Source organism: Myotis lucifugus, unplaced genomic scaffold (genome assembly GCF_000147115.1).
Source record: "Myotis lucifugus unplaced genomic scaffold, Myoluc2.0 scaffold_332, whole genome shotgun sequence".
Taxonomy (NCBI): Eukaryota; Metazoa; Chordata; class Mammalia; order Chiroptera; family Vespertilionidae; genus Myotis; species Myotis lucifugus.
Genome location: NW_005871380.1, coordinates 732,027 through 756,612, shown reverse-complemented (window position 1 = coordinate 756,612; position 24,586 = coordinate 732,027). Strand labels below are relative to the sequence as shown.

Genomic DNA, 24,586 nt, shown 5'->3' with positions numbered 1-24,586 from the left:
TGGTGCTTCCTTGGTGCCAACAGGCAGCACCTCCCTGCTCTGGTGATGACACCCAGGATGGAACCTGAGAGGGACTCCACGCCTTAGGGCCACAGCACCTGAGCCCCTCACCATCTGGGATAACCAGCCAGTAGTGCCTGCCCCTCCTGCTCACCGAGTCCCTACCACATTCCAGGCACCTCACTGGGGATGTCACCAAGTCCAGACAGCACCCTGGGGAAATGGAAATTACTATTCCCACTCCAGAAGAGCAACTTGGGATTCAAGGCCACCAGCTGGTGACTGTCGGGGCCAGAACCTGAACCTGAGGGTCTACTCCAGAAATCCCACTGTTTAGACAAAGGGATGGGGAGGTGTTCCCTCTGCTTCCGTAAAAGTCTGCTAGTTCCCATCATCTCATATGCAGCCCCTCATTAGGGTCAAACCCAGGCCTGGTGCACAGGGGCGGTCAATGTCTATTGAATTAATGAGCAATCAAAGGGCCAAACCACCGCCGTGACTCGCCTACAGGCCACCTGACAGAGGGCAGTCCATCCAGATGGCTCAGAGTCACAAGCCAAGCACTGAGGTGTCCGCCACCCTTTCAACTCGCTGAGTCTGACTCGGCACCAGGGTATTGAGGGTTGAAGGAACTCCTGCCACAGAAGGGGACACACCCAGCCCATGTGACACTGAGACAATGCCATGGGCAAGCCCCGCAGGGCACAGCAATCTCCAGAGAGACCCCTCTTCAAGTTGGCCCTGCCCCTACTGGTACTGCCCCTCCCCAAGCTGGAATAAGAAGAAAAAACTGTACCAGAAATATGAAGGCTGTAGGGAATATGAATGCTGTAGGGACAATGGCCACCAACACAATATCACTAGCTGACCCCCTCCTGCCTGGCCCAGGCTACAGCCGCATGGGACAAGCTCAGAGGGCAGAGACCTTAGTTCTATCTCCAAAAGCTACTTCTCTGTGAATGAGCCTCAGTGTGTTCCAGCTTTGTTCTCAGTGATTCACATGCTGTTTTCATTCTCACCACTGCCCTGTGAGATGGCAGAACACAGGAGCGTGTTGAACTGTCTCACAGTCCTGGAATCCAATCCAGTCCTTGCTGCTTACTAGCTGGGTGACTTGGTCACTTCCACATTTTTGAATCTCAATACTCCTCACTCACAAAATGGGAAATAACAACAATAATAATTGTGTCCAGGGTTGGTTTGAGGATGAAAAAAAGCTGATACAGGTTAAGTGCTTGATACCTTGTTATCAGCAGCATCCCCATTTGTAATAGGAAATGGAGCGGTGTGTGGCCACCTGCCCAGGATCAAAGAGCTAGAAACGGGCAGTCCGGGACGGAGCCCGCAGGCTGGCTGCAGTGCACCGCTCTCCTCCCCAGGTGCCAGCCTGGACAAAGCCCAAACCTGGAGAAACCCGAGGCCCCGCCCTCCTGGAGCCCCCAGTCACACCCAGCCAGGGCCCCGGCGGCCCGTCAGGTGCAGTGGGTGGGGGCCCAGGGGAGAGTTAGGCGGTCGTGGAGGTCCACACGGACAGCCCCGAAGGCTTGGGCAACTGTGAGTATCCAGGAGTCAGCACCGAACCCACGGGGATGACTGGCGCCCCGCAGGCGAGGCCCGAGAGTCCGAGGAAACCGGGGACTCGTGCAGGTGTCTGAGGGGTCCCCTGGGAGAGAAATCCGGGTCTGGGAACGTCAGTCGCGCCTGCAGCTCAGGTCATCGGGGCCTTCGCCAGCCCCGGGCAGAGTTGCCCCCACCCCGGCCACACCCCGCCGCATCCGGCCGTGTTACCTTCCTCGCTAAAGGGCGCCGGGAGGCCGAGGAAGCCGCCAGGGGCTAAGGCCGCCGACGACGCCGCCTCGACCCCGCCCTCGCCCGCTTCCCTCCTGGCTTCGGCCCGGGCTTCTGCCGTATGAGCGGCCGTCACCCGCACTGCCATTGCGCCCTCCATGTCGCAACGCGCCGCAGGAAGATGGCGGATTTACGACCGTGTCGTCATAACAACGGGCCGCGCCGGAGCGAGGAAGACGACGCCAGGTTGGCGGGGCGGGGCCAGTTAGTTTGATGGACAGGTAGAGGGGCGGGGCTTATAACGAGAGGTGGTGGGCGGGGCTTCTTCTGGGGGCTGAGTTACAGTGGAGCGGATTGACCAGCAGCGGGCTGGGTCTGGAGGAGGGCTCTTGGGTTTGGTTTAGGAAGGAAGGGACGTAGCTGTGCTAGAGGAAAGCGGAAGGCTGGGGCGGGCCTGGAAGGGGCTGGGCTCGGTCCCGAAAGCTGCATCTGGACTTGAGAGCTGGAGTATAGGGGCGAGGTGGCCCGGTGCGCCACCTGCCAGCCTTGAGAATGTGCTATGGCCCTGGGCACCACGCGGGGACCCGAGCTCTAGAGGGCCGTATGGGGCCCTCTGACCACCACCGACCCCCCTCAGGTGTCAGAACGTCCCTCGTTGGTTGCCCAGGTCATGGAGTAAAACCGACTTTGGGGTGGCTCACGAACAGTTAGCTTCACTAGGCCTCTTATTCTTTTGTATATTTTTTTAAGTTGTGATAAGTACACATAAAATTTATCATTAGTGACATTTAGAACATTCGCAATGTTGTGCAACCATCACCATCATCTAATTTCAGAACTTTTGTCATTTTAAAAGAAAACCTGTACCCATTAGCTGTCATTCTCCATTATCCCCTTACCCCAGCCCCTGGCAACCACTTTCTGTTTCTATGGATTTACCATTTCTGGACATCCTATATAATAAAAGGGTAATATGCAAATCAACCTAACCGTGGAGCAACTGGGTCGCTATGATGTGCACTGACCACCAGGGGGCAGACGCTTAAAGCAGGAGCTTCCCCCTGGTGGTCAGTGCGCTCCCACAGGGGGAGCACCACTTAGCCACAAGTTGGGCTGATGGATGGTGAGTGCAGCAGAGGTGGCAGGAAGCCTCTCCTGCCTCCGTGGCAGCGCTAAGGTTATCCAACTGTGGACATCGCCCAAGGGCTCCGGGACTGCTAAAAGGCGCAGGCCAGACTGAGGGATCCACTCCTCCCCAGCCCCCCCACCCCCAGTGCACAAATGTTGTGCACTGGGCCTCTAGTTTTATATAAATAAAATTACACATGTGGTCTTTTGCCTCTGGCTTTTTTTTTATTATTATTATTTCTTTTATAGATCTCCAAGAATAAGGGAGAGAGAGAAACATCAATGATGAAGTGAGAATCACCAATCAGCTGCCTCCTACACACCCCCCACTGGGGATGGAGCCAGCAACCCAGGCATGTGCCCTGACCGGGAATCAAACCATGACCTCCTGGTTCATAGGTCAACACACAACCACTGAGCCACTCTGGCTGGGCAACCTCTGGCTTCTTTTGCCTAACACAATGTTTTCAAAATTCATCTGTGGTAAGCAGTAAGACAGACATGAGCAGAGCAAGGGCTAGGTACAGGCAGTCACCAGGGCAGGAAGCCCTGGGTGCCAAGCAACAAGGACCTTGCCCTCAAGGTAACCTTTCCTTCCCTAGCATATTGCTGATCATGCACTTTAGACTCTCTGACCTTCCATATCACTGGTCACAGTGTTCGGACCCTCCCTGACCTTGCCTCCCCTGGCACGTTGCTAGTCATGGGGTTGGGGGTTGGGGTGTGAACAAGGGGACTGGTGAATAGCCGTTAAGCATTAACCCCGAGGGATAACGTCTAGGCTTCAGTTGTATTTCAGCTACAGAAAAGCAACAAAACCTGGCAGCTGACCTCAGGACCAGCTGCATTGACTGATGACCCCCTGCTCTGGCACCTGCCAATCTGTGGAGACCCTGACCCTGAAACGATACACCTGGAAAGTTGATGAGTATTCTATTGGGATCCTCCCCTGGTGTTGCCCCTAAAACCCCCGCCCTTAAAAGCCCTTAGGGTGGAGGACCCAGCTTGCTCTCCCTCCCCTGAGCATACCCTCCACTTTTCCCCTCCCATGCCTCTTCCCTCTCCCCCCAAAGCATGTTACCTCCTGAGCCCATTTCTTCTGCCATTCACTTCTTCCACCTCTGTGATGTTCTAAGTAAATGTTCTCTTATAGTTTGAGTTTTGGCTCTGAATTCTTTCCTAGCCAGAACTCAAGTACCAAGGTTGCTGAACCCAGGTAGTCTGACCCCACCGGTCTAACACCTGGTGCCATTCTCGCCACATCCAGGTTGTCGTATGTATCAGTACTTGATTCCTTTTTATGGCTGAATAATTATATGGATATATCACAATTTATTTATCCATTCAGTACATTTGGGTTGTTTCCACCTTGTATGGTAAGTGGGAACCTGGGCCGCTTCCCATGTTCCAACTCTCCTTCCCACCCTATTGGAAATATAGTGAAGACCACCTGTAAGTGGACTGTGAGACCTTGGCCAGAAGAAATGCCAAAGAGAAACTGCTTCTAGATGTGAGCCAGGATTGTAAATAGCTAGTGTTTTGATCTCACATAGCTTACGGGCACATCCCTCTCCCCCTGTGTGCCCTGTTTTTCTCTGTTTTTTTGTGCTCCATAAAACCTTGTGTTGGGAAAGTCTGGGTAGCAGCAAAACAACAGCACCAGCCGGCCACTCCCAGTGCGGCCTGTCTACAGGCCAGATGGGACTTAGTGGGACAACTTCACAGGTGGCAGCCAGTGTGGTGGCAAACTTCACTGGTTGGTCGCCACTGGTACACACTTTAAGTCCTAATAAACCCCTGTCTTTCACCGTCAGTCCTCTGAGTTATTTCTTTGGAATTCACGAACAATATGCTAAGGTTTTCTGGGACCTCAGCACTTTGCATAACAAGCCCCAAAGTGGAAACAACCCAAATGTCCATCAAGTGGAGAAGAGATCAACAGGGGTATATTCTTTCAATATTCCACCTGACAACTCCGGACAAAAAGGGGCCATATGCTAACCTGACTAGCTCAGGGAAGGCCTGCATGGTGGCCTTGCAAACTCAGAGACCTAAAGTAACCACAAAAGTTACTTTGTGATAAATACACATAAAATTGTATCTATGGTAGCCTGAAATTAAAACTTTTTAGCTAAAAAGTGTGTGGTGGGTAGTCATGTCCTAGGCCAGCATCTTCCCTGACAAAGGTCAATCTTTACCCTAATTGAGCCTGTCATTGTCTTTTTGCATCTGTGATAACATATCTTTGGAATGTCCAAGTAATTTTCCTTTTTCTGGACCCCTCAAAGCACAGGCACTGCTCTGTGGAGACCAAGACCATAAAGCCCCTCATTGTTATAGAGTTTATTGTTGACTGTTAACTATCTTTACCCACCTATATGTAAAAGAAGTATGTGTCTGTCATTTTACTTTTTATCCAATCCCAGAGGTCCCGCCCCCTTCCCCGGCTTTCTCCCACCTCCCTAATCTCCCACCAGTGGATTTCATGTCACCCACATACATCTCCTCTTTTGATTGTAGTGCATAAAATAAGGTTCAAAACTGCCATTCTCCAGAGCATTATCTCAATCTGTTGAGATTTTGCTCCTGGCAATTGTTGACAGTTTGGCTCAAATAAACTCACAAAAGTTCTTCACAGGTTTGAATGTGTTTTAAGTTGACACAACTAGACAGAACCGGTTTGGCTCAGTGGATAGAGCGTCGGTCTGCGGACTGAAGGGTCCCAGGTTCGATTCCGGTTAAGGGCATGTACCTGGGTTGCGGGCACATCCCCAGTGGGAGATGTGCAAAGGGCAGCTGATCGATGTTTCTCTCTCATCGATGTTTCTAACTCTCTATCCCTCTCCCTTCCTCTCTGTAAAAAATCAATAAAATATATTTAAAAAAAAAAAGTTGACACAACTAAAGCGAAACAAAAACACTAAGAAGGAAGCATTTCACAGACATTATGTTGATCCAAAGAAGCAAGAGCCAGAAGAATACACACAGTAAGATCTTCTTTTTAAGATGGTCTAGAACAGGCGAAGGAGGCCATGACTTCATGGTGATAGTAGTCAGAAAAGAGGCTGGTGGAGGGGTCTCCGCTATTGGCTGAATAGTGATGTGAGGGAAGCTGGTGAAGTGATGGAAATATTCTGAATCTTGATCTGGGTTGTGTTTACACAGGTGTATGGGTATGTAAAAACCCCATCAAGATGCATACTTATGATTTATGCAATTTTTATACATTACACCTCAATCAAAGATAACAATAACCTAATAATAATGATGATGACCAACTAAAGACCCTAATCCCACTGCCTCGAAGTTACTGGTTCACAAAACCACTAAGACCGCAGGGAAAGCATTTTTGGAAATGACAACGCAAGGCTTGTGAGGAAGGAGTTAGTTCCGAGGTGGCTCTCGGGACTGGCCGTAATCTGTCCGCACGCTGACACTGTGTGCGAAGAATGTCCAGTGGGAAGGACAATGCCCGGCCCAGCCCAAGCGAAGGTGAAGACGTGACTGCCTCCGAAGGGGGGGCAGCACCCCACCCCTACCGCGCTCCTGCGGAGATCCCCGCCCGCACGACGGGAGAGAAGCCAGCCAATCAATAGCCTGCCCGACTGAGGGTCATTCGATGAAGGGTCTCCGTCACCTAAGCTGACCACGCGCCTCCAATGAGCGAGCTGCCCACTGAGCTGCCCAATAAGCAGCGGCCTTACGTCCGGCGCCGGCTCCTCGGCTCCGCAGCGTTTCCGCAGTCAAGGTTCCACTCCGAATACCGGTTGGCTCCCTGCCAGCCAATCACCGAAGCGCCCCTGGACTTACAGCCAATAGCTGTCCTCCTCCCTGCGCCGGGCCGTGACGGTTGGCGCTGAGCTCCGGCAACCTGAGGTAGGCAGGGGTGGATTGGCGCAGGCGGTGTCCAATGGGCGGTGCGCGTGAGGCGGGGGGGCCAATGAGCACGGCGGGGGCGGGGCGGACACTGTGGCGGGCGGCTGTGAGGAGCGGCCGGTGGCTGCCGGTGGCGGTGACGGCGGCAGGCGGCCATGGCAGAGGCGGAGGCAGGCGGCGACGACGCCCGCTGCGTGCGGCTGAACGCCGAGCGGGCCCAGGCGCTGCTGGCCGACGTGGACACGCTGCTGTTCGACTGCGACGGCGTGCTGTGGCGCGGAGAGACGGCCGTGCCTGGCGCGCCGGAGACCCTAACGGCGCTGCGGGCCCGTGGCAAACGCCTCGGCTTCATCACCAACAACAGCAGCAAGACCCGTGAGGCCTACGCCGAGAAGCTGCGGCGCCTGGGCTTCGGCGGCCCCGCGGGACCCGGCGACAGCCCTGAGGTCTTCGGCACGGCCTACTGCACCGCGCTCTACCTGCGCCAGCGCCTGACGGGCTTCTCCGGCCCCCAAAGGCCTACGTGCTGGGCCAGTGCAGCGCTGGCCGCGGAGCTGGAGGCCGTGGGCGTCGCCTGCGTGGGCGTGGGGCCGGATCCCCTGCAGGGCGACGGCCCTGGCGCCTGGCTAGACGTGCCACTCGAGCCCGATGTGCGCGCCGTCGTGGTGGGCTTCGACCCGCACTTCAGCTACATGAAGCTCACCAAGGCCGTGCGTTACTTGCAGCAGCCCAGCTGTCTGCTCGTGGGCACCAACATGGACAACCGGCTCCCCCTCGAGAACGGCCGCTTCATCGCGGGTCCGTGCGCCCCGGGGCAGGAGGTTGGAGGGCGGCGGCGGGCCCCTCCAGCCCTCTGACCTCGGGCGCTCTCCTCCCCTCCCCTCTCCGCCCCTCAGGTACCGGTTGTCTGGTCCGAGCCGTGGAGATGGCCGCTGAGCGCCAGGCTGACATTATAGGGAAGCCCAGCCGCTTCATCTTCGACTGCGTGTCCCAGGAGTACGGCATCAACCCCGAGCGCACCGTCATGGTGGGAGATCGCCTGGACACAGACATCCTCCTGGGCGTCTCCTGTGGCCTAAAGACCATCCTCACCCTCACTGGAGTCTCCTCTCTAAGAGATGTGAAGAGTAATCAGGAAAGTGACTGCATGTCTAAAAGGAAAATGGTCCCTGACTTCTATGTTGACAGCATAGCCGACCTTTTGCCTGCCCTTCAAGGTTAAAGATTTAGCGTCTTTAATCTACAGAATAAAAAAAAAAAATTGAAAACCACTTAACCAAATTAATAGGTGGGGCTTAAGCATTTGCTCAGCTAGGTGGCTTTAAAGGTTATACTTGGAGTTAAGCAAAGGCACTAGTTAACCTTGGAAGTAAAGGTTTGGGGGTGATTTTGTTACAGGTGTTTGTAATTTAAGATGCACTTTTTTTTCTTTTTTTTTTTTTTCTTTTTTTTAAGAGAGGAAAGGAGAGAAACATCAATTTGCTGTTATTTATGCATTGATTGGTTGCTTCTTGGATGTGCCCTGACTGGGGATCGAACCCACAACCTTGGCATATCAGGACAACCCTCTTACCAACTGAGCTACCTAGCCAGGGCCTAAGATGCACTTTTAAACTTGGAGGGCATTGTGGGGGTCCTGGGCCTTGGTTGCCATTGGCAAGAGCAGGCTTCACATCTGTCCAGAATTCAGATAACCTAAGGGCCTGCTGATGGGACTGAGGTAGGTCTAGGGGTGTCACATATTTTGTTGAAATTTTTATTCAGGGATCAAGTCCCCTTGTAGGGCAAAGGGGAGAAGGGACTGATTATTTTGACTATCAGGAGAAATGTACAAACCAACCCAAGGCCCCATGGGTGGGGTCATCAGCAGAGGAGCTTGCTGCTGTGTTCCAGCTCCTCACCTGCAGGGTGGGATGGAGGATGGGATGGTCCCCTGGTAGTGTCTCCCTGTCTTTGGGGTGTGGAGAGCTGTCCTCACCACCACCACTCCACATTTCCTTACAAACCACTCTGCCATATTGAGTGTTGTGTTTCAGATGCTCAGGGCTGCTGCTCCTCATACGTGGTCGTGCAGCTCTGTAAACTCACCCCAGCTAAACCACAGCTTTCTCAAATGTGCATTTAAACCCAAGTGACATGGAGTGAGCATATTGTTGGCTGAGTAGCCAGGAGGACATGGGTGCCTTTGCTGAACTTTGGCCTGCTGTGTAGGGAGCTCAGAGCAGCATTGTTATAAAAAAAATATTTTTTTAAACTTTTGAACAACTTTGTCAAGGGGTGGAATTGAATCTTAAGCATGTTAATAGCTGTGCTCTGTCTTGTAGGGCAAATCCCACTGAAGAAATCTCCAGGCCCCGCAGTGAGCAGCAGGGCTAAAGTCATATGCAGGCCAAGGAATGCCTGTTATCCAGGGTGCCCTCTGGGTGGGAGAAGAAAGAAGTGTCCCTAAGAACAGGAAAATGGTTTCTACAAAGCATCCAGCCTCTTCCTGTCCTCCCATACCTTTGGTTGTGTGGGGGTTAGATGCCAATGGTCCATGAGGCCAAATATCTTGGCTCTGAAGTCCTTGGTCAGTGGCCAGCTGGAGGACTGGCAGGGTTCACCGGCTAGCCACGGGTTCTTGGTAGGGAGCCCTGGCCTTTTCTGCCTGTTCCCTAAGTTGCTGACCTTTGGGAACAGGCCTGATAAGCAGACTTTCCAGCTGCACTTGTAGGGTAGAGCCTGGGAAGCTGTTCCTTTGGGCCGACTCCTTCCCGGTGCCTTGCTCTGCACCCAGTGGTGTCTGCCTACAACCTGTGGCTTCTCTCCTAATCCCAGAGTTACAACACTCTTTCACTCCTTTCTCTGAGTTCCCAGTAGTAAAGGGTGTCCTGAGCCTTTAGCTCCTCCCAGGCTTGGAGTGTCTGGGGGTTGGACTCTGCCAACAACAGCAGGGCAGCCGGTGCCTGTGAGGTTGGTGGTGCTGACGTTGGCTCTGCGAGGTCGGCTCAAGGTGGGTCTGGATATTGAGCAGGCCTATCAGGGCGTTGTCACCCACACCAGGAGCACACAGCAGGTGCGGCAGCCAGCGACACCTTCCTCTTCTGCGCCCCATCTCTGCCCTTATTGCACTGTGTGAACTCAAATGCACATTAAACTCTCAAACCCATGCTGACTAGCGTTCCTTGCTCTCGTCTTGACAGCAGCCTTCACACACAGGCTGCAGCTGTCTAGCCTTCATGTGGGTATAGGGCGGGCGGGCTTAGTTGAAGGATCTTCAATTCCAGAGCTGGAAACAACCCCATCTCAGGTTCATAACAGGACAGGTTCTGAAGATCCAGGAAAAATGAAGCACAAAGCAAAACCAGAGTAGGAAAGGGCTCCTGGTGAGGGCCCCCATGTTGTGAAAGTTGCCTGGGGAGCCCTGCCTGTTGCAATCCAGTATTAGGTGACTGGAAGTGCAAGCTAGGAGCCAGGGCCATAGCACAGAGAAAGCTATGCTGGTCAGGGCAGAGGCTGGTGGACACAAGGCTGACCTAACCATCTTAGGGTGCAAGGGAGGTTCGAGTAGGCTACCTTTTCTGCAGCAGAGCCTGGAAGCCATCCATTCTCTGGGATGCTACCCAACCCAAAATTGCAGGAGTTGGGAAGTGGCTGGCGTGCATGGGGAGGGAAGTAGGGTGGCAGTGCAGAATACCAACCTTTCATTACATAGGCATTTATTGATGGTTTGCTGTGTGCCAGGCCTTGTACCCAGCCCTAGGAGTCTGGAGGTAACCCAGGAGACTAGTAACAGGCCTCTTTAGGAAAAGTTAATCTGCCCCCAACAAGACAAAGCTGCTCTTGCCAGGCCTGGGCTGCCCTCCCTGCTATTCAGCAGGTCTTGATTTCCACAATGGCCATGCTCTCATGCCCAACCAGGTCTGTGCTCTCAGGTTAGTACAGGCCAGGTGTGAGGAGAGCCAGGCACAGTGACAAGCTCATCCCCCTCCCCCAGGTGGAGGGGAGAGGGCTGTATTGGCTCAGGTAGCTGGGCTGGGGAGGAGGCAGGAGGGGAGGGGGCCAGGACGGCTGTTTGGCTTATCAGAGGCTCCTGAGGTTTTCCTGGCTGACTCCAAGGAGTGGCAGACAATCAGTGCATTGTCACCAGGGCTGCATCATGGAGCAGGGGAGCTGCTGTGCAGAGGATCCTAGGCCTGGGCCTATCAGGGTGAGTGCCTCCCATCACCCAGTGCCCTCTCCTGGGACAAAGACCCAGGGCATGCCCTGAGCAGGGGACAAGAGGGCAACACCCATCACCCACACCTCCTCAACCCCTATCTTCCCTGAGCCAGTCTGCTCCAAGCCCCACTGACTGCAGTGTGCCCTCAGGTGAAGACCAGACCCTGCCATGGGGGCTGGAGAGCCCTGGGCCTGCTGCTGCTGTTGCTGGCATTGGCCACTGCTGGGGCTGTAACTGGAGGGCTTTTTGGCTTTGCTCACAGCCCTCCCAAGGTGAGCCTCCTCAGGACCTGGGCAGGCATGCACACTAGAGAGGGGGAGGAAAGGCCAGCACATCCAGCCCTCCAATGAACCCAGGGCTTAGAGCTGAGCTTACAGGGGGAGGACAAAGGAGTGGAGGGGTCAGAAGCCTTGAAGAAGGGCTGGGGAAAGAGGGTGAGGGCAGCCCCAGCCTGTCCAGCTGAGCTCCGGCTTCCCACCCAGCCACTGCTACAGATGCTCCGTCTGACCCTCCCGAGCCCCAGGGTGTACCAGTTCAACCAAACTGCCCAGGTGGACGTGGCCGGGAATGTGGCAACCATCAGGGTCACCCCGACTCAGAGTAACCACAGCTGGGCGGTGCTGTTCGATGGGCAGAGCGTGAGTTGACTGGTGGGGAGGGAGAGGGGGTCACTGCCTAAAGGTGTTCAGACGGACTTTCCTTACCTGCCTGCCTCCCCAGGGCTGTGTCTGTTACCGACCTGCAGAGCACCGGGCCTGCTTCCTCCACCCAATGGAGCCCAGAGATCGCAAGACCCTGCAGCTGCTGGTGAACACCTCAAAGGTGAGCAGCCTCCATACTCGCATGGTCAGGCTTTCCAGGCCAGGGGCCAGACAAAGGGTCCTGTGTACCGCCTGGGCCCGGGGTGGGCTGGGGCTCTGGTTTCAGGGGAACAGAAGCTCTATCTTCCCTTTGCTGAGACTGCTGACAAGAACTGAGGGCGTGGCTGGCACAGTGCTGGCATGTCCAGAGATTCATGGGCCCTGCCCAGCCAAAGGCAGTGCAAGTATCCCTGGCCCAAGGCCCACCAGAGCCTTCTCTGCAGACCCAGGGGTCTAACAGCCCCAGCCAGGAGACCCACTATGCTCAGGAGCTGCTGGCCGTGCTTGGGAGCCATGAGGTGGACCCTGCCCAAGTGGGGGCTTCAGTGCGGCACTTTTGCTCAAAGATCCCCATTTACTGGGCCCGTCGAGCAGAGGGTGAGTCGGGGCAGCTATGGGGAGAGGCCTGGGCTCCCATGGACATCCTGGGAGAGGGAGAGGAACTCTTTTGGGGTTCATTAAGGCCCTTCCCCACAGGGCCCCGGAGGCAGCGGCTGATCTATCTATGCATCGACATCTGCTTCCCAAGCAACATCTGTGTGTCAGTCTGCTTTTATTACCTCCCAGACTGAACCCCCAGCCCCACCAGCCAGCCAGCTGGACGGCCCTGTCATCAGTACCATGGAAGGCAGCCACCAGCAGGGGCTAATAAACCCCTCCACCTGGCCGTGATGGTGTTTTCTGTGGTCTCGGGACATGTAATGGGTGGGGAGAGGGGAAAAGCACTGGCTTGGGGGTGGGCAGCAGCCAGGCTGCTTGGGTCAGCCTCCTGAGCCCTGTCACATCCAGATAAGCAACCAGGGACTAAAAGAGCCCTCAGCAGACCAGCTTGGCCCATCTAGGCTGGCCAAGGGGGCCAGGGCAGTCAGTCAGGTCCAGCTAGCCTAAGCTGGTAGAGGCTAGCCCGAGGAAGGGTCCGCTCTGACATGGCAGCTGAACAATCACATCAGCCAGTGCTGCCTGGTGGCTGCCTGCAATCCCAGGGGGGCACAGGCTAGCCCAGCACACTGTCATTGAAGGCCAAGCAGACCACGGCTTTCTGGTGGCCGCCGTATTCTCTCTTGATCTCTCCCGTCTCCACACACCAAAGCCGGGCCAGGTTGTCAGAGGAAGCTGTGGGGAGGGAGGACATGGGTAGCAGCTCAGGATTCGGCCCCACACTGGAGGCTGGCTCCCAGGTAGCAGGGAAGCCGCAGCAAGCACCACTGGGCTAGCAAGGCAGGGAGGCAGGGTAGGAGGGACTCACCCGTGACAATGTACTGGGAGTCCCCAGAGAAGGCGCAGCCCCACATCCAGCCTCGGGATGACTCTCCGGGGTTGCTGCTCTTGATGCTTAGCTCCGTCATCAGGGAGAAGTTGGACGTCCTCCAAATCTTGCACGTCTGGTCAGCCGAGCAGGTGGCGAGGAGCCTAGGGGTGGGTATGAGCATGGTGGGTGTGTCATCAGCAGTCACTCCAACCTTGCATCCCCTTGCCATCCACCAAGCAGTCCCAGATCCATCAAGCCCCCAACCCAGACAGGTCCCTTCCTCCCATAGCCATGGAGAACTCCTGGTCCACTGGGCCCTGCACACACGTGGAGTCTGGGCTGAAGCGGCACTGCAGGGCGTAGCGGGTGTGTGCTGGGATCTTGGTCTTGGGGATGAGCTGTGTCACCTCATCGCCAATGCCCCCCGTCAGATTCCAGACATAGCAGTTCCCCTGCGGGGTAGGAGGAAAGTCATGAGGGGACCAGAACCTCCAGTCTGACACATGGGGATGGATGCCCTAGCAGGTAGACTGAGATCCAGGGGCTGCCATCCAACACTGTGGCTGTGCACAGGGGGTCTGGGGGCCAGGGACATGTTGCAGACACATCAAGTCCTGCCTGCAGAGAGCACCTGGAGGCCTGGCCCCAATCAAGGCCTACACCTGGTGGGCTGAGAGCAAGAGGCTATATCTAGCCTTCCTGATGCTGCTGGCCAACCAGAATGTGAAGAATGAGATGGGCCGTGGTTAGCATGAGTCAATGGTTAGAGCATTGGCCTGCATCCTGAAAGGTCACAGGTTCAACTCTGGTTCAAGGGCACACACCTAGGTTGCAGGTCTGATCCCCGCCCCCAGTCAGGGTGAGTGTGGGAGGCAACCAACTAATGTGTCTCTGTCACATCATGTTTCTCTCTCCTCTTCCTCCAATCCCTCCCCTCACCCCATCCTCCCTGCCTTCTACTTTCTAAAATCAATGGAAAAAATATCCTCATTCCTTGAGTGAGGATTAAAAAAAAAAATGAGATGAGAGGAAGGCACCCACAGTATCTTGAGGCCCTGATAAGGAGCCAGGGTCATCATGGGATTTATGCAGGGAACAATGGGATCAGGCTGGTTCTACTGAAGAATGCCCTGGTGGCAGAAAGAGAATGGATTGGGGTGAGGGAGGTCAGAGGGAGGCCACAGAGAAGGGGAGGCAAGGGAAACTTGGGCCAGGAAATGGGGTAAGTGGGACAGTAAGAGATTCAGGAGATGGGAACTGATGGGGCTACAGCAGGAAACGAGAGGCGGCTTCTTGACTTTGGTGACTGGGTTGGAGCTGGAGGACAGGAGGGGAAAGCAGAACTGGGGGGTAAGGGAGACACCTGCAGGGAATAAAGGAGATAAGGGGCTGGGTGCTGAGTTGGTCTCCCCCACTGCACCCGCCCCAGGACTCACAGTGCTGTTTACTGCTGCCATGTAGCTGGCATCTGGATCAATGTGGGCAGATGTGATGGAGACCTCAGGCTCAGGGATCAACTGCTCATTGTGGTCAGTTTTTAAGTCCCAGATGTGGATAGCGCCGCTCTGGTCACCCACAATGAGTTCTGCCTGGGGTGCAAGGGAGGTGAGATAAGGCAGGATCCCTGCCCCCCAAAGCCCCAGGGTGCCCAGACCTGTGCATACCCCTCACCTGGTTGGGGTGCAGGCACACACAGTTAATGGGTGCATTCACCTGGAAGATCCGCTGACACTGCAGGTTGCGGGACCTTTGGGGTGGGAGACAAATACTGTAGGAGATGCTGTTGGTGCCCCACCCAGATGCCCTTTCCCTGATGCCATTTATCCTGGTCCCTCTGCTGAGAAGAGCTACCCCACAGGAAATACTCAGGAGGCTCACACTCCCCAGGCGCAGTCTGAAGCCATGATTGACTCAGAAGGGACATAAAGGCCAGTCCCCTGCCTCAAGGCAGGACTTGCTCTTTGATGGAATTTATTCTCCAGAGTTCCCTGTGGGATCAGGCTGAGACTGGACTCATCTTTGTGTGGCTTTATCTCTTCTCTAACCTGCTTTCCTCATTGCTCTCAATAAATCACCCCCATAGCAAACCCTGTCTCGGCTTCTGCTGAGAGGGAACCCGACCTAAGTCACTCTCCAGCTTGACCCTCATTCCCATACACCCAGAACCCCTACACATCCAGGCAGCGGGCCCTCCTGCCTGGCATCCACACCTGAGGTCCCAGATCCGGGCAGTGCAGTCCTCCCCACCCGTGTACATCCAGCGGCCATCCTCATGGAAGCCCACAGACGCGATGTTCTTATTGACCCCGTCATAGCTGATGATGGGGTTGGGGTTATTGGAGTTGAGATCATACATGCGGATGTGCTGGTAACCTGTGGGCATAGACCAAACTGAGGTTTGGCTGTGCCGAGATCAAACCACCAAGAGGTTAGGGGTCAGGTTGAGGGTACAGGTACCTGCAGCAGCAATCATACTGCGGTCAGGCGTGATTTCCAGTGCATTCACCTGCTATGTATGCTAAGGATGATGACCAGCAGAGCCCTGGAGTCAGGAGCCCTCAAGGCTTCCACCATCTGGCTCAGCTGCTGCTGTATTCTCCCCACCCAAGGCCTCTGCCCAGGCTGCTATCCCCACCAGGAGTCCTGTCCAGCACCACCCTCCCCACCTTCCCAGCAGAGGATACAGAGTCCTGGTGCTGCACCGTGCGAGTGCAGATCCCGCTGTGGGCCTGCCAAAACCGCACGGTGTGGTCATAGCCCGCAGTAGCCAAGATGACCGGGTCACTGCCCACAGTGCCTGGGGATGTGTTCATGTTGTGGCTGCTTGGAAGACTCAGCAGGGATCACAGGTCAGAGGATCTGGAAAATAGAAAGGTGAGTATAACCCTGTATGTCCTAAACCAGCGATTTCCAATCTTTTACAGCTTATGGCACACATAAACTAAATACTAAAATTCTGCGGCACACCAAAAAATATTTTTGCTGATCTGACACACACAAAAAAAGTTATAATTCTGATTCATTCACACTGAAGGCCTATTGTTGTGTTGGCTGTTGTCATTTTTAAATTTGACAATCTAAGGAAAAAGAGGTCAGTGCCCCGGACTAAATGGGAATTGCATGTTTTAAAAATTCTTGCCCTAACCGGTTTGGCTCAGTGGATAGAGCGTCAGCCTGCGGACTCAAGGGTCCCGGGTTCGATTCCGGTCAAGGGCATGTACCTTGGTTGCAGGCAACATCCCCAATAGGGGGTATGCAGGAGGCAGCTGATCGATGTTTCTCTCTCATCGATGTTTCTAGCTCTCTGTCCCTCATCCTTCCTCTCCGTAGAAAATCAATAAAATATATTTAAAAAAAATTCTTGCGGCACACCGGTTGAAAATCGCTGTCCTAAACAGATTATAGGTCCACTCGGAGAGATATAGACATCATTCCCATTTTAGAGATGGAGAAACTGAGGCACAGAGAGGTTTAGGGACACGCCCGGCAACCGGCAAGAGGCAGCCTCCCAGCTCTACGGCGCGCTCCCGTGCCGGCCCCACAGACACGCCGCGGACGCCGCCACCCGCAGGGGGCAGTTCGCCCGACGCCACTCTGCCGCAAGGATGGGTCGCGCGTGCGCAAGGCAGCAGACGGGCCGACGGGAAAGCCGAGTGCTGCGACTGCGCATGCGTAGCAGGCCAGCGCCTAGACCTGATGTGAGGTTCCCTCGGAGGCGGGGTCCTGGCGCTCCCTGGTTCTCTGCCGACCGGCCGGGCTCCGTCCCACTGGGCCAGCTTCCTCCGGGCGCGCTCTCCGGGCCACACAGTAGCTGCTTTCTAGCCCTCGTGCCGCGACCTCAATCCCGTACAGGCGCCTCGGCGCTCCGCCGCAGTCCAGGACGGCGAGTGGAGCAGGAGTGAGTCGATAGAGCCCGAGGCCGAGCGTAGAGTTATCGATGGGCCGCTAGGGCGACACCACGGCCGTGCGGGGGTGGGTGGGACGAGACCAAAGTTCTGCTGCTGCGGAGCCAGTCCCTCCCTGGGAGAACCAGCGGAGGTCTTGGTGCTGGCTGGCGGCGAGGGGTAGGTGGACGAAGTAGTGGCCTCAGCCTTCTCCTCACTCGAGCACCCCACCCTTGTGGCACTCGTTTTCCGTGCTCGGGCCCCGAGGCCGGGTCGCGCAGTCCCTTCCACCCCCTACTCGCCACGCCGGGGTAGGATTCCCAGGTAAATTACGGGGCGCTTAGTGACATGTGAATTTCAGATGAGCAGCAATAACTTAAAAAAAAAAAAAGTCCCAAATATTGCATGAGATAAACTAAAAAGTTATTCGTTGCTTACGTGAAATTCAGATGTAACTAGGCGTCCTGTAGTTTTATTTGCTAAATCTGGCAACCCTAGTCCGGGCACTTACAGGGCTTTGTAGCTCCATCCTCCATTCCCCTAACTCAGCCCAGTGATCCCTCCAAAACTGGGTCCCTCATACTTTTATTTTCCATCCTCCCCCCCAACACACACACACACTCCAGGCACGTGGTCTCACCCCTTTTCACAGAAAAACAGCCCTTAAGACAGGCTCTCCCACTGTTCGTGCCCACCAGGCTCAAAACGCAGCCGCACCTCCACCCCCTTCCTCATCTGACCCTTGTACCAAGGCCGCATCCTCCAGCCCATCCACCCAGGCCCTGGGTCCCAAGAACCTTCCTTCCTGTACCTTCCCCACCTCCCCTTCTTGCTTCTCCCCAGACTTTAACCTCCATAAAACAACCCAAAACTCTACTTCCAGCCAGCACTCTCTCCTTCAAAGAGCTGTTTTCACTGCCTTGCTGGTTCCACATTCTCGCTTCCCACTCCTCTTGCTGTCAGGACTTTTATTCCCAGCGATCCAGTTAAAATGTCACAAGGTCACTGCCCTTCTCATGCTGCCAAACCCAGTCGATACTTTTCTTTCTGGATCTTGACACGTTTGCACTGTAGTTGACAGCACTGCTCCCGAAAAGCTCCTGTTGCCTAGCTTCTTGTCCAGGCACTCAGTCTCTTTCTGTCCCTAAGGCTGGTGCCCTCCAGAGTTCTTGTCTCTGCACACCACCCTGTCCCTGGGGTCTCCAGGGCTTCTGATACCACCATGCCTCCTCCCGGGTCTCCAGCTCAGGTCTAGCACCCCGTGAGACACTGTCCCTGAAGGCCCCACAGACATCTCTACTTTTCACAGCCAAGACAATTCACTATGGACGGACTCCTCTGTGTGCAGTGGCTACTTGGGTGTTACAATTAGTTATGATCCAGGTGCATCCACTACCCACTCTCCCATAACCTTCTCCTGGCCTGCCTTCCCACACCACCCGGGCCCCCCCTTTCAAGCTATCCTACACATTGCAAAACCGTCTCTTAAAAACCCAAGTCTGGGCCCTGTTAAAAGCCTTCAGGAATTTTCTGTCACCCTCCAGACTCCTGGGTCTGGCCTCTACAGACCCCGCAGCTTTCTCCCTCTCTCCACTCCATAAGCCACTTGCTCTGTGCTCCATCTGGCCAGAGCAGATGGTTTGCCACCGCACACTCCCTCTGAACCTTTCCCCACACCTAGGATGCTTTCCCCTCCACCTCTTTACCTATTGAACTCCTGGTTTTCAGCACCTTTCATAGCATTTTGAGGGCTTATTCTGTGTGAGGCATTATGCTGTTTTTGTTTTAATTGAGGTGAGATTCACATAATATGAAATTAACTTTTTTCAAAATGTGTGACATTTAGTACATTAAAAAGGTGTTCAACTACCACTTCTCTCTAGTTCCAGAACATTTTCATCACCCCAAAAGAAAACCCCATATTCATTATGCAATCACTCATCATTCCCCACCCCCACCCACTTCAACTCCCCCAGCTCTTGGCAACCACCAATCAATCTACTTTCTGTCTCTATGGACTTGCCTATTCTGGATATTTCTTTTTTTAAAAAAATATATTTCATTGATTTTTTCAGAGAGGAAGGGAGAGGGATAGAGAGTTAGAAACATCGATGAGAGAGAAACATCGATCAACTGCCTCCTGCACACTCCTTACTGGGGATGTGCCTGCAACCAAGGTACATGCCCTTGACCGGAATCGAACCTGGGACCCTTCAGTCCACAGGCCGACGCTCTATCCACTCAGCCAAACCGGCTAGGACAGGATATTTCTTTTTTCTTTTTAAATTTTTCATTTCCATTTCTCCGCCTCTCCCCTTTAAGCATCAGCTTGTTCCCAGTGTGTCTCTGTTTTGTTTATTCATTTGTTTTGTTTTTAGGTTCATCATGTAAGTGAAATCATAGGGTATTTATCTTTCTTTGTCTGACTTATTTCACTTAGCATAATGCCCTCTAGGTCCAACCATGTTATTGCAAATGGCAAGATTTCATAATTTTTATGGCTGAATAATATTCCATTATGTATATATACCACATCTTCATTATCCATTTCTCTATTGATGGACATCTATGTTACTTCCATACATTGGCTATTACTAGTAATGCTGCAGTGAACATAGGGGTGCATATATCTTTCAAATAAGTGGGTTTTTTTCTTCAGATAAATACCCAGAAGTGGATTTGCTGGGTTGTATGGTACCTCTATTTTTAATTTTTTGAGGGATCTCCATACTGTTTTCCATAGTGGCTGTACTAGTTTACAGTCCCATCAACAGTATATGTGGTGTGTTCCCTTTTCTCCACATGCTCACCAACATTTGTTGTTTATTGATGATAGCCATTGTGATAGGTGTGAGGCGATATCTCATTGTGGTTTTGATTTTAATTTCCCTGATCATTGGTGATGTTGAGCATCTTTTCATATATCTGTTGGGCATCTCTATGTTCTATTTGGGAGAAATGTATACAGTGGGGCCTTGACTTACGAGTGTCCCGACTAACGAGTTTTTTTGAGATACGAGCCGTCTCTCGGCTGATTTTTTGCTTTGAGTTGCAAGCTCAAAAAAATTCGGGTTACGAGCCAGCTTCAGATACCCCACCGCTAGTTGGCGCAGCGAATGTCACAGTGATTTGACACCTCGCTCCTTACCGCCTGCCTGCTTGCTGCTCCTGACCGCTGGGCTCGCTGCTCCTTAGTGCTGCCGTGGAGGCGGGAGAGGCTCTCGCCACCACCACTGCCCTCGCCAGCCATGAGCTCAGCTTCTGGCTGAGCGGCACTCCTCCTGTGGGAGCACACTGACCACCAGGGGGTAGCTCCTGCGTTGAGCGTCTGCCCCCTGGTGGTCAGTGCACATCATAGTGACCAGGTGTTCTGTCCATTCCACCAGAACGGTCGCTTAGGCTTTTATTATATAGATTAGCTTCAGGTGTACAGCATAGTGATTAAACAATCATATACTTCATAAAGTGATCACCCCAATATTTCAAGTACCCACCTGGTACCATACATAGCTATTACAATATTGACTATATTACATATGCTGTACTTTTATATCCCTGTGACTATTTTGTAACTACCAATTTGTACTTCATTTTTGTTGCTTTTGTTGTTGTTCTTAAGCCTCACCTGAGGATATTTTTCCATTGACGCTTTTTTTAGAGAGAGTGGAAGGGATGGGGAGAGACAGAGAGAAAAACATCGATTGGTTCCCTTCTGCACGCACCCTGATAAGGGCCAGGGATTGAGCCTGCAACCAAGGTATGTGCCCTTGCTGGAATTGAACCTGGGAGACTTCAGTCTGAGGGCCCACGCTCTACCCACTGAACCAACTGACTAGGGCCAATTTGTACTTTTTAATCCTTTTACTTTTTTCACCCACCTCTGCCCATTTTTTAAATTGGATTTTTTTTTGGTGTTAGGTTGTATGAGTGCCTTATATATTTTGGATGTTAACCTTTTGTGAGATGTATCATTTGTGAATATCTTCTGCCGTTCAGTAGGTTATCTTCTCATTTTGTTGATGGTTTCCTTCACTGTGCAAAAACTTTTTAGTGTGATGTAATCCCTTTTTTCTCTTTTTTCCCCTTGCTTGAAGAGACATATCCAAAAAGATACTGCTAAGAGTGATGTCCAGCCCAGCCGGTGTGGCTGGGTGGTTGAGCGTCGACATATGAACCAGGAGGTCACGATTCAATTCCCGGTCAGGGCACATGCCTGGGTTGTGGGCTTGATCCCCATTAGAGGGCATGCAGGAGGCAGCCGGTCAATGATTCTCATCATTGATGTTTCTATTTCTCTCTGAAATCAATAAAAATATATATATATATTTTAAAAATAGTGATGTTCAAGAGATTACTGCCGGTGTTTCCTTCTAGGACAGTGGTTCTCAACCTTGGCTGCACATTAGAATCACCTGGGAATCTTTTTAAAATCCTGATTTCTGGGCCTCATCCTCCGAAAATTCTGTTTCTTTGTTACTAATGTTGTGGCCCCACCCCATAACAAAGAAACAGAATTTCCGGAGAATGAGGCCCAGAAATCAGGATTTTAAAAAAGATTCCCAGGTGATTCTAATGTCCAGCCAAGGGTTGAGAAGCACTGTTCTAGGAGATTTTGGTTTCAGGTCTTACATTTAAGTCTTTAATCCATTTTGAGTTTATTTTATACTAGAGGCCTGGTGCACGAATTTGTGCATGGGTGGGGTCCCTTGGCCTGGCTGGCGATTGGGGCCAGGGTTGTCTCGCCCAGTCCCTTTTGGGGCGATCAGGGCTGGCCAGCTGGGGGAAGGACCGCAGGAGGTTGGTTGGCTGGCCCCCTTGATCGGGGCTGATGCGGGGGCCAGCAGACTGTGGGGAGGGACCGCAGGAGGTTGGCTGGCTATGGGAGATTGACTGTGGGAGCACACAGACCCCCAGGGGACAGCTCCTGCGTTGAGCATCTGCCCCCTGGTGGTCAGTGTGCATCATAGCGACTGGTTGACTGATCATTGGGTCGTTCGGTCGCTTAGGCTTTTATATATATACTAGAGGCCTGTTGCACAAAGAGATTCGTGCAATAGGCCTTCCTTTTCCCTGGCTGCTGGCACCGGTTTTCCTCCGACACCCGGCACCCAGGCCTTCGCTCTGGCCAGGCTCCAGCCGGAGCCGGCCCCGCAGCCGTGAGGCTTTCGCTGCTCCGCTGGCCCCGCGGTCATGAGGCTTTCGCTGCACCACCGGCCCTGGGGCTGTCAGGCTTGGAGCCTATGTATGCAAATTAACCGCCATCTTTGTTAGGTTAATTTGCATACTCTCCTGATTGGCTGGTTAGCGTAGCAAAGGTAAGGTCAATTTACATGTTTGGCTATTATTAGGTAAGATATATAGATATAGATATATAGATATATAGATATCTATCTATAGATAGATAGATAGATAAGGTGTAAGAAAGTAGTCCAGTTTCTTTTTTTTGCATCTATCTGTACAGTTTTCTCAACACTACTTATTGAAAAGACTGTCTTTACTGCATTGAATATCCTTGCTTTCTTTGTCATAGATTAATTGACCATATAAGAGAAGATTTATTTTGGGGATCTCTACTCCATTCTATTGATCTGTATATTTGTTTTCATGCTAGTATCACACTGTTTTGATTATTGTAACTTTGTAGTATAGTTTGAAATCAGGGAGTGTGATTGCTTCCACTTTGTTTTTCCCCAAGATTTCTTTGCCTATTCTGAGCCTTTTGTGGTTCCATGTAACTTTTAGAATGAGTTATTCTAACTCTGAGAAAAATGCCATTGGTATTTTAATAGGGATTGCATTGAATCTGTATCATCTGTATATTGCTTTAGATAGTGAGGACATTTTAACAATCAATCCTTTCAATTCATGAGCTAAGTATAGCTTTCCATTTATTTGTATCTTCTTCAATGCCTTTTTTTAAAAAATATATATTTTATTGATTTTTTTTACAGAGAGGAAGGGAGAGGGATAGAGAGTTAGAAACATCGATGAGAGAGAAACATCTATCAGCTGCCTCCTGCACACCCCCTACTGGGGATGTTGCCTGCAGCCAAGGTACATGCCCTTGACCGGAATCGAACCTGGGACCTTTCAGTCCGCAGGCCAATGCTCTATCCCAGCCGTGGGCAAACTACGGCCCGCGGGCCGGATCCGGCCCATTTGAAATGAATAAAACTAAAAAAAAAAAAGACCATACCCTTTTATGTAATGATGTTTACTTTGAATTTATATTAGTTCACACAAACACTCCATCCATGCTTTTGTTTTGGCCCTCCGGTCCAGTTTAAGAACCCATTGTGGCCCTCGAGTCAAAAAGTTTGCCCACCCCTGCTCTATCCACTGAGCCAAACTGGTTAGGGCTTCAATGCCTTTTTTTTAATGTCTTAATAGTTTTCAGAGTACATGTCTTTCACCTCCTGGCTTAAGTTTATTCCTAGGTATTTTATACTTTTTGATGCAGTTGTAAATGGAATTGTTTTCTTTTTCTGATCACTCATTATTGGTGTATAGAAATGTGACAGATTTCTACATATCGATTATCCTACAACTTTACTGAATTTATTTATTCTAATAGTTTTTTGGGGGAGTCTTTAGGGTTTTATATATATCACGTCATGTTATCTACAAATAATGAGAGTTTTATTTCTTCCTTTCCATTTTGAATGCCTTTTCTTTAATTGCTGTGGCTATGGCGCCAATACTATGTTGAATAGAAGTGGTAATGACATCTTTGCCTTGTTTCTGATCTTACAGGAAAAGCTTTCAGTTTTTCACCAGTAAGTATGATATTAGCTGTGGGCTTATCATATATAGCCTTTATTATGTTGAGATATGTTTCTTCTAGAACCACTCTGTTGACTTTTTATCATAAAGGGATGTTTAATTGTGTGAAATGCTTTTTCTGAATCTATTGAGATGATATATGATTTTTATCCTTAATTTTGTTAATGTGATATATCACATTGATTGATTTACAGATATTGAACCATCCTTGCATCCCTGGAATGAATCCCACTATGTCATGGTGTGTAATCCTTTTAATGTATTGTTGAATCCAGTTTGCTAGTATTTTGTTGAAAATTTTTGCATCTGTGTTCATCAAGAATATTGGCTTGTATGGATAGTTCATATAAATGGAATTATACAATATATGGCTTTTTGTGTCTGGCTTCTTTCATGTTCTCAAGTTTCATCCAGTTATTAACAAGTATTAGTACTTCTTTCCTTTTTAAAAAAAACTTTTTTGTATTGATTTTAGAGAGGGAGAGAGAGAGAGAGAGCCATGATGAGAGAGAATTATTGATCAGTTGCCTTCTGCACACCCCACACTGGGGATTGAGCCTGCATGTGCTCTGACCGGAATCGGACCATGACCTCCTGGTTCATAGGTTGATGCTCAACCACTGGAGCACCTGGTTCATAGGTTGATGCAACCACTGAGCCACACTGCCTGGGCAGAACTTTTTTCCTTTTTATGGCCAAGTAATTTTCCATTGTGTAAGACCACATTTTATTTATTCATTCAACTTATTTGTTCTACTTTTTGGGTTGCTTTGAATGATGCTGCTATGAAAATTCCTGTACAAGTATCTTTTTTAAA

General features: G+C 51.8%; 4 protein-coding genes across 12 annotated transcripts in view; 2 read left to right on the top strand and 2 right to left on the bottom strand.

Moving 5' to 3' along the window:
* The window catches only part of E4F1 (E4F transcription factor 1), a 10,458-nt gene extending 8,458 nt beyond the window's left edge, over nucleotides 1-2,000 (bottom strand). For all 4 annotated transcript variants that reach the window (XM_006100913.3, XM_006100914.3, XM_023764449.1 and 1 more), the window contains exon 1: nucleotides 1,789-2,000. In XM_006100913.3, the coding sequence (XP_006100975.1) occupies nucleotides 1,789-1,948 (160 nt within the window). In that variant the 5' untranslated portion in view covers nucleotides 1,949-2,000. The remainder of the gene's footprint in view (nucleotides 1-1,788) is intronic.
* Nucleotides 2,001-6,890: 4,890 nt separating this feature from the next.
* On the top strand, nucleotides 6,891-9,940 carry PGP (phosphoglycolate phosphatase). The gene is made up of 2 exons (XM_006100911.3): nucleotides 6,891-7,590; nucleotides 7,689-9,940. Exons 1-2 carry the CDS (start codon nucleotides 6,948-6,950, stop codon nucleotides 8,012-8,014), a joined length of 969 nt encoding a protein of 322 aa, XP_006100973.1. The 5' UTR covers nucleotides 6,891-6,947; the 3' UTR covers nucleotides 8,015-9,940.
* A 915-nt stretch (nucleotides 9,941-10,855) lies between these two features.
* Nucleotides 10,856-12,520, top strand: BRICD5 (BRICHOS domain containing 5). 2 transcript variants are annotated; one of them, XM_006100909.3, is made up of 6 exons: nucleotides 10,856-10,981; nucleotides 11,143-11,265; nucleotides 11,476-11,631; nucleotides 11,714-11,815; nucleotides 12,078-12,231; nucleotides 12,331-12,520. In XM_006100909.3, exons 1-6 carry the CDS (start codon nucleotides 10,931-10,933, stop codon nucleotides 12,423-12,425), a joined length of 681 nt encoding a protein of 226 aa, XP_006100971.1. In that variant the 5' UTR covers nucleotides 10,856-10,930; the 3' UTR covers nucleotides 12,426-12,520. The 2 variants fall into 2 exon arrangements, with proteins under 2 accessions (XP_006100971.1, XP_014321803.1); XM_014466317.2 differs by having other exon boundaries at nucleotides 12,078-12,520.
* MLST8 (MTOR associated protein, LST8 homolog) lies at nucleotides 12,390-16,984 on the bottom strand. 5 transcript variants are annotated; one of them, XM_014466301.2, is made up of 9 exons: nucleotides 16,796-16,984; nucleotides 15,787-15,961; nucleotides 15,560-15,611; nucleotides 15,313-15,475; nucleotides 14,774-14,849; nucleotides 14,539-14,691; nucleotides 13,430-13,554; nucleotides 13,100-13,263; nucleotides 12,390-12,966 (listed from the first exon to the last, which is right to left on the bottom strand). In XM_014466301.2, exons 2-9 carry the CDS (start codon nucleotides 15,913-15,915, stop codon nucleotides 12,848-12,850), a joined length of 981 nt encoding a protein of 326 aa, XP_014321787.1. In that variant the 5' UTR covers nucleotides 15,916-15,961; nucleotides 16,796-16,984; the 3' UTR covers nucleotides 12,390-12,847. The 5 variants fall into 5 exon arrangements, with proteins under 5 accessions (XP_014321787.1, XP_023620209.1, XP_023620208.1 ...); XM_023764441.1 differs by having other exon boundaries at nucleotides 15,560-15,608; XM_023764440.1 differs by lacking the exon at nucleotides 16,796-16,984 and adding an exon at nucleotides 16,594-16,691.
* Nucleotides 16,985-24,586: the final 7,602 nt, after the last annotated feature.

Excerpts from the sequence above, each read along its gene's own strand:
- PGP (XM_006100911.3), top strand. The coding sequence starts at position 6,948 with ATGGCAGAGGCGGAGGCAGGCGGCGACGACGCCCGCTGCGTGCGGCTG. Across the intron at positions 7,591-7,688 it reads GAACGGCCGCTTCATCGCGG|GTACCGGTTGTCTGGTCCGA; the intron begins GTCCGTGCGCCC and ends TCCGCCCCTCAG.
- BRICD5 (XM_014466317.2), top strand. The coding sequence starts at position 10,931 with ATGGAGCAGGGGAGCTGCTGTGCAGAGGATCCTAGGCCTGGGCCTATC. Across the intron at positions 10,982-11,142 it reads CTAGGCCTGGGCCTATCAGG|GTGAAGACCAGACCCTGCCA; the intron begins GTGAGTGCCTCC and ends GTGTGCCCTCAG. Across the intron at positions 11,266-11,475 it reads TTGCTCACAGCCCTCCCAAG|CCACTGCTACAGATGCTCCG; the intron begins GTGAGCCTCCTC and ends CTTCCCACCCAG.
- MLST8 (XM_014466301.2), bottom strand. The coding sequence starts at position 15,915 with ATGAACACATCCCCAGGCACTGTGGGCAGTGACCCGGTCATCTTGGCT. Across the intron at positions 15,476-15,559 it reads CAGTATGATTGCTGCTGCAG|GTTACCAGCACATCCGCATG; the intron begins GTACCTGTACCC and ends CTATGCCCACAG. Across the intron at positions 13,264-13,429 it reads CGCTTCAGCCCAGACTCCAC|GCTCCTCGCCACCTGCTCGG; the intron begins GTGTGTGCAGGG and ends ACCCACCCCTAG.